General features: G+C 40.5%; 1 protein-coding gene across 1 annotated transcript in view; it reads left to right on the top strand.

Annotated features, from left to right (window-relative positions):
- Window positions 1-12,636, top strand: part of PLEKHA5 (pleckstrin homology domain containing A5) — a 265,817-nt gene that overhangs the window by 213,506 nt on the left and 39,675 nt on the right. Inside the window, exon 15 of the mRNA XM_029911661.1 lies at window positions 4,322-4,402. Within this exon, the coding sequence (XP_029767521.1) occupies window positions 4,322-4,402 (81 nt within the window). The remainder of the gene's footprint in view (window positions 1-4,321; window positions 4,403-12,636) is intronic.

The raw sequence follows: 12,636 nt of genomic DNA on the forward strand, positions 1-12,636 counted from the left end.
TTCTTCCAATTCTTTAACAATACAAGTTTACATTTTAAAGCTGTAGCCTATCTAACATGGAATGGCCCTAATTATATTTACATATTTTTCTAACATGTCTCTAAAGGTTGAATCTGGGTCAATTAGCCTGCAAGTTACTGTACTTAACCTTTTTTGGCCATGTGTCACAATTTTAATTTAAGTTTGTAAAAAGAACTTTGTATCTTCAGATAAGACAACTATATAAATGCACTATTACTGTGTTATGGTGCAGCTGTTTGTAAAATTTTGTTTTCCTAGCACTCATAATATGATTTGGATCTGTTTTTATGTTAGTATTGTGACTAAGTTGCTGTCTTATTCAGTTTAGGTTCCATTTTGCTCTACCACTTCTGTTCAGATAATTGTACTGCATATCTGTGGGTTAGTATTTATAAAAAATGGTAGAGTGAAATTGAATAAATTGAATATATATTGTGTCACCTCTTGACAAATATTGAACATTTAACGGTCTGTCATAGGGATATAAAAATAGTTTGGTTTCTGCTGGAATGGCCTTTTGGTCAGCACTTTGCAATGTTTTATACAGAGGATTGATTCCCAATTGTTGACCCTCCACGGTATTTAGGGACTGGGATTGCTGTTGAGCAGTGACCTTTCCAGTCAAAATTATGAAGTGCTGTTAACCTCCTCTAGTAAAAATGGAGGAGGAGGTCCCCCAAGATACAGTAAAAGTTGTTATCTGTCACTTTACCATCTGGAAAGCTCTAGAAATGGGCATTTTAGGATGCCAGATCCGGGCAGCACTCACCTTGGGCAGCTCCCCGCAAGCGGCGACATGTCCCTGCTGCTCCTAGGCAGAGGAATGGCCATGGGGGCACCATGCACTGCCCCCACCGTTTCCCGAACACTAGCTCTGCAGCTTCCATTGGCTGAGGACCGTGGCCAATGGGAGCTGCGGGGAAGTGCCTGAGGATGGAGGTAGCGTGCAGAGCCGCCTGGCCACGCCTTCGCTAAGGAGCAGCAGGGACATGTCGCTGCTTGCAGGGAGCTGCTCAAGATGAGCACCGCTCAGATCCAGCATCCCGAAATCCCTCCTGTGCTCCAACCCCCTACCCAAGACCCCCCCAGCACCCAAGCTCCCTCCCAGAGCCTGTGCCCCACACCCCCTCTTACACCCTAACTCCCAGTCCTGAGCCCCCTCCCTCACCCAAACTCACTCCCTCTTAGTTAACCGGAATTTTTTACTTACCCGCACCCCCCAGTCCCCGAATATGCTGGATAAAAAAGCTTTTACTGTAGTATTAAAATTAGAGCTGCCTGGAAGATGACAACTCAGTTTCATAATACGTTTCAAATTTTCAGGATTTGTTTTTGTTCTGTTAGAACAAAACCAAAACCTTTCAAATGTCTTCACAAAACAGGATTGTGTTAAAACATTTGTTTTTGGATTAAAAGATCAGTCTCTCAATTCAGGTCCGTCTCTTGCTCGCTCACTCGCTCGCTCTGGTCAGAGGTTCCAAAGAGCCCTGGACCTTAGAAAACTTGGTAGTTATTGATAAGTCTCGGTGAAATGGTTCAGCTTTGAAACAGCCTATTTGGTTGACAGTGTTTTGAGACTCTTTAGTTAAAATTATTTTGTTCAAGTTGTCAGCAATTTGTTATATAGTGGGTTTAAATTAGTTCTGTCACACTTTAGTTGTTTCCAAAAGAGCTCTTGATTGGTGTACAGCATTATTAGTTTTGTTTAGCATTAACATGGACCGGGGCTGCCATAAGAGGGGAGACCCTTGTACATCATGAAAGATGTAATTCAGATACTTCGTATTCCCACTCTCTTCCATAGGCTCAGCTCCCTGCTTAGATGACAACTCCAAAAAGGCACTTCCTAATAGAAATGTTTGTTTTCAAATTTAGCCAAAAAAATTAAATTTGTCTGTGGAAAATTTATACAAAAATTAAATGTTTTCTATAAAAGAGGGGAAATGTTTTTTGACTGGCTCTGGTTTTTAGTAGTTTCCTATTTACTGCATATTATGGGGAACCTCACTGTTGTAGATACAGTATTTTCCTTCAACACAGGCCAGTTTAAGATTTGGTCACGTGACTCAAAAATTGCCCTCTTAGTGTATGCTAAGAATGCTACTGATCTGCTGACAGGTAGTTATCAGCTGAGATGAACTTGTGTAAAGAAGCTAGAGCAGCAAGTAACTCTCGTTGCAAAGTAGCACAAAAACAGAGCCTTTGAGACTTTTAAACTTAGTGAACACTTAAGTATTTCATATGTGACTATTACCTTATTCTGCTTCTCTTTAGGTTTGTCAACAATATACTATAGGAATAGGGGAAAGAAATCTTGCTAGAAAAATGGTACTGAAATAAATATTTTCAAATGTTCCCTGTGGCGTAAGGATCTTTACCTAGTGGGATTGGAGTAAAAATGGACAAATGTAAATAAGTGAGGAAAATTTCACTTTAATCCAAGATGGGCCTGCTTTTGCCTCTCAAACTCTACTGTTGTCTATAATAGGGATGTCTTAATTTACAGGATAATATAACTGTCTCATTAGAGCACAGTATGAAATAAATTCCTCACATATACTGGAACCTCAGTATTTCCCACTAATACCTGGTAACCCATTGTGAATTAATGAATGTTGCAGATGAGTGAATAAATAAATGTACAATAAAGCAAAGAATGTATCACAATATACTTCATTTAGTAATTGTATCTTACTTTATTTGTAATTCAAATTTGATTCTTCATAGTATACTAGAAGTATTTGCTTTTTAAATGTAATGATTATAACTTTACTGAGAATGGGAGGGAAAACAGTTGTTTTTGTACAAATTATGGGGTCCTTAGCCAGTGCAAATTACTAAGGTACCACTGATAAAGAAGGTTGGGACCCTCCCCTAAAACCACACACAGATTGGAGTTTTCAGTTTATGGGGAAATTGTTGTCACTTTGGTTGGAAAAAGTGCCTTTCAGTGGGCAGCAGCTTGTTGTCTGTCACATCAAATTGGTGAGACAATAGTTAGTCCGTATAAAAATCCACTGTGTATACAGTTACATGGTGAGAGAGATCACACACATACGTCCTCTATAGCTGGATGTAAAATTGATGTAGCGCAAGAACTGGTTTAAATTTTTATTCAAAGGGTCTTTCTACAAAAAATGGCATATCAAACGACATTTCTAAAGTAAATATCCATTTTTGATATTTTTTTCAATTTTTGTTGGGAAAACAGAATTTTTCACCCCTAAGACTGAAAATTACGGTTTTTGGTTTTTCAACAAAGTCTAAAAACTTCTGAAGAAAATTTTTGACAAACTTTTTTACTTTATATTGATTTTTGACAGGAACAAAAATATTTCTTAACCAGCTCTACCTAACACAATATTCAAAAATCTTATAAGATTGTAAGAATTCTCACCAGCATGCTGGCATAAGACAGCCATTTGCTCTATACATTGCTTGGATTTTTTTGAATGCCTAATTCTATAATTTTTTTTCATAAATGATCACAGAATCTGTTTTGAACAATTGCACTTGTGGCAGTAAATATAAATGATTTTTTCTGCAAATATGGCAGCACATATGTCTAATCTAGCTTGAAATGTGCAACAGATGGTTTCATAGCCATATATGGGTAAATGCAATAACTAATATAATTGACTACTTTTGTATATAAAAAAAGTGCTGCATAAAAATTGCTGCATTGTTGATTGTGAAGTACTAGTGTAGATCATTGTAAACTTGATCTTAGTATTCAGTTCCAGAAGGGCTCAAATAACTCGTAACATACTGAAGATGCAATCTACATTTTAATGTCTGTGGGACTATTTTATGAGATGGTTCTCGGAAAAGAATTTGGATGTTTCTTACTGCATATTTAAATTACTGTATTTGTGTTTTAAATCACTTCAAATCTAGCTGGCTTATTTCTAAGTAATATCGTGGTTTGGCTACTCAGTATTTTATCCAGTCGTTCCTGATGTTTTACCTATTGTAACTTGAGTTTATTGGTGAAACATTTGAAGTAATTAGACTTACTAGTAACATAAACCACAGTGGAAATGATGCAGCTTTTATGAAATATGAATATAGTAACACATTCTTTTGTATATGGGAAACATGAGTTTGATATTTATCACTTATGTTTTTCAAATATTTACTTTTTCTAAATGATGGAATCTTTAAAGGAATTGGTTAAAATTTAAACTGCTGCATTATTAGAAAAAATATTGAAGTAGAGGCTATATTTACAGTGTCGTCTTTCAAATCTAGCTATGGTGTAAACTGATGTTTGCTGTATGCTCCTCCTGATTTGAAATAGATGAAAGAGAATGAACCTTTAATCACCATGGTTCACACTATGATTGAGAACTCGGCGCTAAGACCACAACTGTACCAGCAAGTAAGGTCTTGGATAGTGAATGAAATTGCTTTATCATCTGCGAAAATTTTCCTCAGTGACAGTTTTTGGTTGTTCTTCAGATTTACTCATAACATCAGTGTTTCTCTTATTTGTTTTGAAAAACCACATCACTCATGCTTTATAAAATGCTGCGATATTATTAGCATGGCTTTTGCTGAACGCTTTTGTTGTTGAGTATATTAAGTGTACCCTTTTGGATAACTTTTTCTGTCTAGAATGTTTGATCATTTGGTATCATATGCAGGTGTCCAGTAAACTCATAAAATTTCCAACAAGCTTCCAACATTTGTCTTAACGTGGTCCTATGCACAATTAGCTTTCACAGGTGCTTCTTTTTGTTCAACACAAAAGCATGCCATTGGTGTTTACCTGGTCATATCTGGCAACTTTCTTCATTTTAGGAGATGGATTTCTAGATCTTTTGTTGTTGTTGTTGTTGTTGTTGTTGTTGTTGTTTGCACCTAGTTAGTTCTTAGCCTTGGAGAAAAATGGATCAAAATAACTTAGATCTGGAGATTGTAGATCCAAGGGGCAATGTTTTATTAATAAAGTCATAGCAAACCTACCAGAGTACACATTTCTAGACTATATAGTCATGGCTGCAACTCTGCTGAGACATTAAGAGGGGGAAAATGTGCTGAATGGAAATATGTCTTTGGGTTGAGACCTGCATTAACTTACAAGCATGGCCAATACAAATCTGTAAGCGCAGTAGTTCCTTAGACACATGAGTTTTGCTGCACAAAATACTGTATTTCAAACATCAAAGTTTTAAAGAAGCCTAAGCATTCTTATTTAAGTGATTGCTGTATTTTGCAGCTAATTGAGCTATGAAAATCTCTGGCTGCCAAACAGAATAAATATTCGACCTGTTCTCTTCAAATTCAGGGATTACTCCAAAAGGGGAAGAGTGGTAAACAAAGTTTCATGGCTAGAAGGGAGGGATAGTTCAGGTGTTTGAGCATTAGCCTGCTAAACCCAGGGTTGTGAGTTCAATCCTTGAGGGGGCTATTTAGGGATCGGGGACAAAAATCTGTCTGGGAATTGGTCCTGCTTTGAGCATGGGGTTGGACTAGATGACCTCCTGAGGTCCCTTCCAACCCTGATATTCTATGATTCTATGAAGGGAGTAAGACAAATTCTGCTTTGAAAAACGCTCATTGATGGTGATGAAATTTTTTGCTATGCCACTGTAATACGGCTCCCATGCAATTTTTGACCTTTATATTACTATATCACAGTGTAGAATATTTCTAAATGTTTAGAGAAACAGCCAGGTATCTTGAGATAAAGGAGAAGTGCTTTGAATCTCTAGTTTCTTCTTGGACTGAAACAGTGGCTTGCATTAACAGATTTTCCTGGAACCAATCTCCCACTCTTGTGTGCCAAAAGACAAGCTGTTTTCACACACAACTTTGAAGGGTTAGGGGTGCAATGGGAGAGCGAAGGTTCCTCCAGACCCAAACTAAATAAGATTTTTATATGTTTAAAAGCTGTCCCACTCACTGCTGAAATTTTTTGAAAAATGCCATCAATTTTTAGAATTTTTTTAGCTGGTTAAAATAATCCATGTACGTATTAAAGCCTGTTTTATGGTAGAGATAACTTCATTTTATATTTGACACTGAAATAGCACCTTCTTGACAACCTTGTCAGAGACCATGAATCTGAAGGGTCATGAAGACTGAATTACCCTCTCTCCCCTAGAGAGATGGTCCCTCTAGAATGGTGTTTTGAGATGCATTGGCAAGATAGTGCAGGGGAAAGTGTGTACTGCATAAATTAAGGGACTGTCATTTTTAGTCAGTCATTGTTCTTTCACAGCTCTAAATTTCTTTAAAAAAAAAAAGAAAAAAAAGCTGGAGCCCAAATATAGCTATTCATAGTAATTATTGGGTTAAAAAGAAATTTAGGTCACCAAAAATAAAAGATCACCCATTCTTCCAGACCGCCTTGAACAAATTTTCTTCTACATTCTTATCAGATGCCCTCTCTTAGCTACTTTCATTTACAACTGTGAATTTATTCCTAGGAAATATCAAAGTGACTATTTGTTGTGGGTAACAGCTGAGATTACTCAATTTAGATAGTTGTTCCTGGGTCCTGATTTGAAACCATAACGAGGTATGTAGTAATGTAAACAACATAAAGATCCTGTTGTGACAGACCCAGACCAGTGGGGTACAGGAGTCTGGTAGAGGGCAAATATACTGGTCACTGGATGAGTAGTTTTCTGTTCCCTGAGTGACCAGAGCAGGGGCTGCACTAGAGTAATCAGGAACCTGCTAGAACCAGTTAAGGCAGGCAGGCTAATTAGGTAGGACACCTGGAGCCAATTAAGAAGAAGCTGCTAGAATCAATTAAGGCAGGCTAATCAGGGCACCTGGGTTTTAAAAGGAGCTCACTTCAGTTTGTGGTGCGAGTGTGAGGAGCTGGGAGCAAGAGGCGCAAGGAGCTGAGAGGGTGTGCTGCTGGAGGACTGAGGAGCACAAGCGTTATCAGACACCAGGAGGAGGGTCCTGTGGTGAGAATAAGGAAGGTGTTTGGAGGAGGCCATGGGGAAGTAGCCCAGGGACTTGTAGCTGTCATGCAGCTGTTACAGGAGGCACTATAGACAGCTGCAGTCCACAGGGCCCTGGGCTAGAACCCGGAGTAGAGGGCGGGCCCGGGTTCCCCCCAAACCTCCCAATTGACCTGGACTGTGGGTTCTTCCAGAGGGGAAGGTCTCTGGGCTGTTCCCCAACCCACATGGTGAATCGCTGAGGCAAGAAAATCCGCCAATAAGCGCAGGACCCACCAAGATAGAGGAGGAACTTTGTCACACTGTATTTTCAGTATTTACAAGTCAAACATTTTATTGTGAGATCTGGATATGGGGCAACTCAATCTGTACTTTCAACGACATTTGAGGAGTTGAGCCTGGAACAAAAGATTTAATTTCCAAGATATATACAGTTTTTTTTAATGAAAAAATGTTAAGAAAACAACCCAAATGAAAAGATGGGAGAGGGATTTAGGCAAATAAATTGATCTGGCTGATATGGGAAAGGCAATATAAACCCTCAATTTGTGTAGCTCATAAAGAAATTCCTGGTAAGATCCATCATATTTTTGGAACTAGGAAGGCACTTTGTTTGAAGGATTACAGGGAAAGGGAAACATACTTGCACATGTGGTGGTTCTGTCCAGGAATTAGGGCTTGTCAACACATGGACATCAGGAAAATTAATCCAAATTAACTAAAGGTGTGAATTTTCAGTGGATTAGTTTTAAGCCACATTAAGCCACTGTGGGAATACCCATTCAGAATTTAAAGTTTAGCTTGGATCATTTCCAAAGTGAATTAAACTAAACCAAATTAAGGCCACTTTAATTCTGAATAAGTGTTCACACACAGATTTAATACAGTAAAATTCATCCACTGAAATTAACTTTTTATTCATATTGAAGAAATGTAGTAATAACCAGCTACCTATCCTCTTTGGCTAGCTGTACTGGACACATTCAGGTACAATTAGATGAGCCTGAACCAGTACCTAACAGTACGAACAGTAAATTGGAGAAAACTTAAATTGTCCCTTTGTCTAGAGATGTTGCAATCTGTCCTTTCCTCAGTGTTAAGTGAAGTATATTAATGTTATATGAAGGGGATTCTATTGGTGCAAATTCACGAATACACCTAAACTAAGGCTTAAAATTTGAGACAACTTCCTGTACTGTGTTGACTTTTCATATTTTAAAGATCACACAGGATTTTAACGTGAATGAGTTAGAATATTGTGTGTATAAAGCACAATGACACTGAAAAGACAAGATTAAAATCTGGTTAGAACAAGATGACATGCATGCCTAATGTCAGCATGTTTATGCCCAAGAAACTGGAAAACCATTTAAGAACAGATCGCTGCCCCATACTTCAATCTAGGACAGCAAGATGTTGAGTTGTCATACACTGTTCACCAGTTGCACAAATTAAAGCTGTTGATGGGCTATTAGCTTATGATCCTGACGTTTAGAAATATTTTCTAAGCTTTGTTTCTGAATTTGTTCAACATTCTTATTTGGCCTACATCCTCTTTTCCTGCATTTCTTGTCCCTATTTGAAATTCTACATGTTGCATTATGTGAAATGCAATTTTCACATCTGATACATAATACATTCAAACCACAGTATATTCTTACTACTAAAGACGTACTCTTTCAGCTACATTACATGAAAGTATCACTGAGTGTCAAATAGGTCCATGTATTCATACTAGTGGGTGAAAAGGGCCTTTTAAAAAATGCTACTAGAATCTTAAAGAATATCTCACCCTCCACACAAAAACCCCAACTTTTTGTTTAATTTCCTCACTAGAACAATCTCCCAAAAGATGTTAAACATGCCATCAGTTGTGAAATTCCATGCCACAAGACTTTATTGAGGCAACAAGCTTAGCGTAATTTTAAAAAGTTTTAGAAATGTGTATTAATATCTGCACTTACACTGGCTAAAATAAAAACACAAGGATACAAGCCCTCATGCTTCAGGAAATAAACCCTCCAATAGTTGTCTTAGGTTAGGAAAAAACTTCCCCTGTGAACATCTTACATAATGTCCATTTTCATGGTTTTATACCTTGCTGTGATTCAGCAGATATTGCCCGTTGTCTAAGATGCGATACTGGACTAGATGGACTATGTTTCTGTAACTTTTGAAATCTCTACTTGCTAAATTCTTCTTTGTAGATATACGTATTGTGCACAAGACTTAATTCACAGATAGGTAGAGAGATATTTTCAGCATTACATAATGGACATTACACATTTCTCATTGAATGCAATGGCAGTTGTGTAACACCATTGTAACCGCACAGAGAAATATTTGCCCCAACTATACATGTAGCTTACACTAACAGCAAGCAATAAATAATACTTCAGGAGTATTTAAAATGCTATTAATTCCTCTGCACTCATACAGTGTGATTTCACTATATATTTCAATGTTAGCAGAAATAGGCTATGTCAGTACTTGGATAGGAAGTCTTCAAGGAAAACTCACAAGTCTGTGGGAAGTGATGTGGCAGTGCAGTAGATGGCACTCTTCCTCTTAAATCAGTGCCCTGGCAGGGTGTAAAAAGGAACTGTCACTGGAGGCGGTTCCACTGGATGCAACATAAAAACAGGCTCATGGCCACTTGGTCACTGAATATCCCGTAGCATACTCCAAGAGGTAGTGTAAGCTACCTCAGTTCCTCCTGTAATTCCAATCGAATATGATGGTGTTCTTCACATCTTGCTCTAAACCATCTAGTAGATTTGCTGTACATTATTAAGCAGCTGCTGCATTGACAGTGATGGGCAAAGTAGTTCATATAATTTTGAGATTTTCTGTGTTAAATGAATGTAAAATGTTATTTTACAATATTCTCTATTGTGTGGAGGTGAAGTGCTTCTGTAGAAGTTTCTGCCTGTTGTGTATTACAGATAAAACTGTAAAAGAATAGAAACATTTCAGTGGCTATTATAGACTGTAAAAAAGTACGCTCACTGCAGGCATGCCCCTTAGCAGCTCTCTTGTCATTTAACATCCCCTGCCATCAGCTGGTCTCTCTTGTGACGTGGCCCTCTGGCCAGGTCATTTAAGTCTCTCCCCTTCTGGTGTGTTAGTGTCCCACATGACACTGGGCATCAGTATGACATCTGCCACTCCTCCAGGGCTCCTCTTCTGTTCCACTCTATTAGAGCCAAGGGCCGCAGGACTTCAAGCTATAAAAGGAAAATTATAAACCACAACAAAAGCAACTTTGGCCCCTTCTCCAGGCTTGAACTTTTAAATTATCCTGAGTCATCCTCAGCTCTCTGTTTTTCTACAGAATTCTGACTCAGAGACTACCTTGGTGGAAACTTTCCCTTGTCTGAATCCTCAACTTTCTGCCTGTGATTGGCTTTCACTCAGGTGCACTAGCAGAGTCCCCTGCACCCCTGTTAGCCTATTCCATCAAGTCCAGGATGTAAAATCTGTCCTGAAGCTCCTCTGCTCTCTACTACCCAGAGAGGGACTATGAGGTTCTTCCCCTTTCTCCCTGCAGCCCTTTTCTACTCTTAGGGTATGTCTACACTACGAAATTAGGTCAAATTTATAGAAGTCGATTTTTTAGGAAGCGATTTTATACAGTCGATTGTGTGTGTCCCCACTAAGCACATTAAGTCGGCGGCGTGCGTCCACAGTACCATGGCTAGCATTGACTTTCGGAGCGTTGCACTGTGGGTAGCTATCCCACAGTTCCCGCAGTCTCCGCCGCCCATTGGAATTCTGGGTTGAGCTCGCAATGCCTGATTGGACAAAAACATTGTTGCGGGTGGTTTTGGGTACATGTCGTCAGTTGCCCCTCCCTCCATGAAAGCAATGGCAGACAATTGTTCTGCGCCTTTTTTCCGTGCAGACGCCATATTGCTTTCAGCAGATGGTGCAGTAGGACTGCTAACCGTTGTCATCGAACAACCGCTTCTGCTGCCACTCTGCTCTCCTGCTCTGGCCACAGACGGAGCAATAAGTCGGAAAAACTGGCATTCCAACCACCGCTTCCGCTGCCATTCTGCTCTCCTGTCTCGATCGATAGCAAATTTCTCCATGTTGGCTGTCATGGGCTCCCACTTCCGCTGCAACTCTGCTCTCCTGAATCCATCTCGCAGGTCCTCTCGTCATTCTCTATAAATATCTATTCTCGTGGCATCTCTCTATAAATATCTATTCCATCATCCACCGCTTCCGCTGCAACTCTGCTCTCCTGCAGGCGCCATACCACGGCAAGCATGGAGCCCGCTCAGATCACTGCAGCAGTTATCACCGTTGTAAACACCTCGCGCATTATCCTGCAGTATATGCGGAACCAGAACCTGCAAAAGCAGGCGAGGAGGCGACGAGAGTGATGAGAACATGGACACAGACTTCTCTCAAAGCACGGGCCCTGGCAGTGGGGACATTATGGTGATAATGGGGCAGGTTCATGCCGTGGAACGCCGATTCTGGGCTCGGGAAACAAGCACAGACTGGTAGGACTGCATAGTATTGCAGGTCTGGGATGAATCCCAGTGGCTGCGAAACTTTCGCATGCATAAGGGCACTTTCATGGAACTTTGATTTGCTTTCCCCTGCCCTGAAGCACAAGAATACCAAGATGAGAGCAGCCCTCACCGTTCACAAGCAAGTGGCAATAGCCCTCTGGAAGCTTGCAACGCCAGACAGCTATCGGTGAGTCGGGAACCATACGCCGGAGCATATCAGTTTGATCCTCCAGTAGCCTCAGCATTGCCTCCTGCCTCCTCTCATCACGCTGCCGCCACCTCTCCTCTTGCTCCAGCTATCTATCCTCTCTCCTCTCATTCATTTTGTGCTTTCCTGGACTCTGACATTGTCTGCCTCCACGCATTTTGCTGGGCTCTTTCAGTGCGGGAGGACTGCATGAGCTCAGAGAACATTTCATCGTGAGGGCGTTTTTTTCGCTGCCTTAACTGCGCTAGCCTCTGGGATGGAGATGATAGGGGGAGTGTCAAAACATTTGCAGCTGCGGTAGGAAAAAAAAGGGAGAGTAGTATTTAAAAAGACACATTTTAGAGTACAAGGTCGCATTTTGCCTCTTATATTGAGGGGCTGCTGGTTTGGTGTGAGAGATCACACACACATAGGGCCGGGCAACAGAATTAGGCTTGCAGGCAGCCATGGTAAGCCACAGTCTTTTGGCTTCTTTAAGTCTTCAGGGCAAATTAATCATTAAACACGCTTGCTTTTAAACCATGTATTGTATTTACAAAGGTACACTCACCAGAGGTCCCTTCTCCACATTCAAGGTCCGGGAGCCCGGCTTGGGAGGGTATTGGCTCCATGGTGATAAACCGTTCCTGGCTGTCGGGGAGAACGGTTTCTCTGCTTGTGTGCTGTGCGCTATCCTCATCTTCCTCGTCCCCAAAATCCTCATCCCCGTTGCATGAGATTCCCCCCTTGCAGGTGTCCACGAACAGGGGTGGGGTAGTGGTAGGGGCCTCCCCTAGAATTGCATGCAGCTCATCATAGAAGCGGCATGTCTGGGGCTCTGACCCGGAGCGGCCGTTTGCCTCTTTGGTTTTTTTGGTAGGCTTGCCTGAGCTCCTTAAGTTTCATGTGGCACTGCTGCGGGTCCCTGTTATAGCCTCTGTCCTTCATGCCCTTGGGGAGTGTTGTTTTTTTTTTTTTT

Source organism: Terrapene carolina, unplaced genomic scaffold (genome assembly GCF_002925995.2).
Source record: "Terrapene carolina triunguis isolate 2854851 unplaced genomic scaffold, T_m_triunguis-2.0 Scaffold112, whole genome shotgun sequence".
Classification (NCBI taxonomy): domain Eukaryota; kingdom Metazoa; phylum Chordata; order Testudines; family Emydidae; genus Terrapene; species Terrapene triunguis.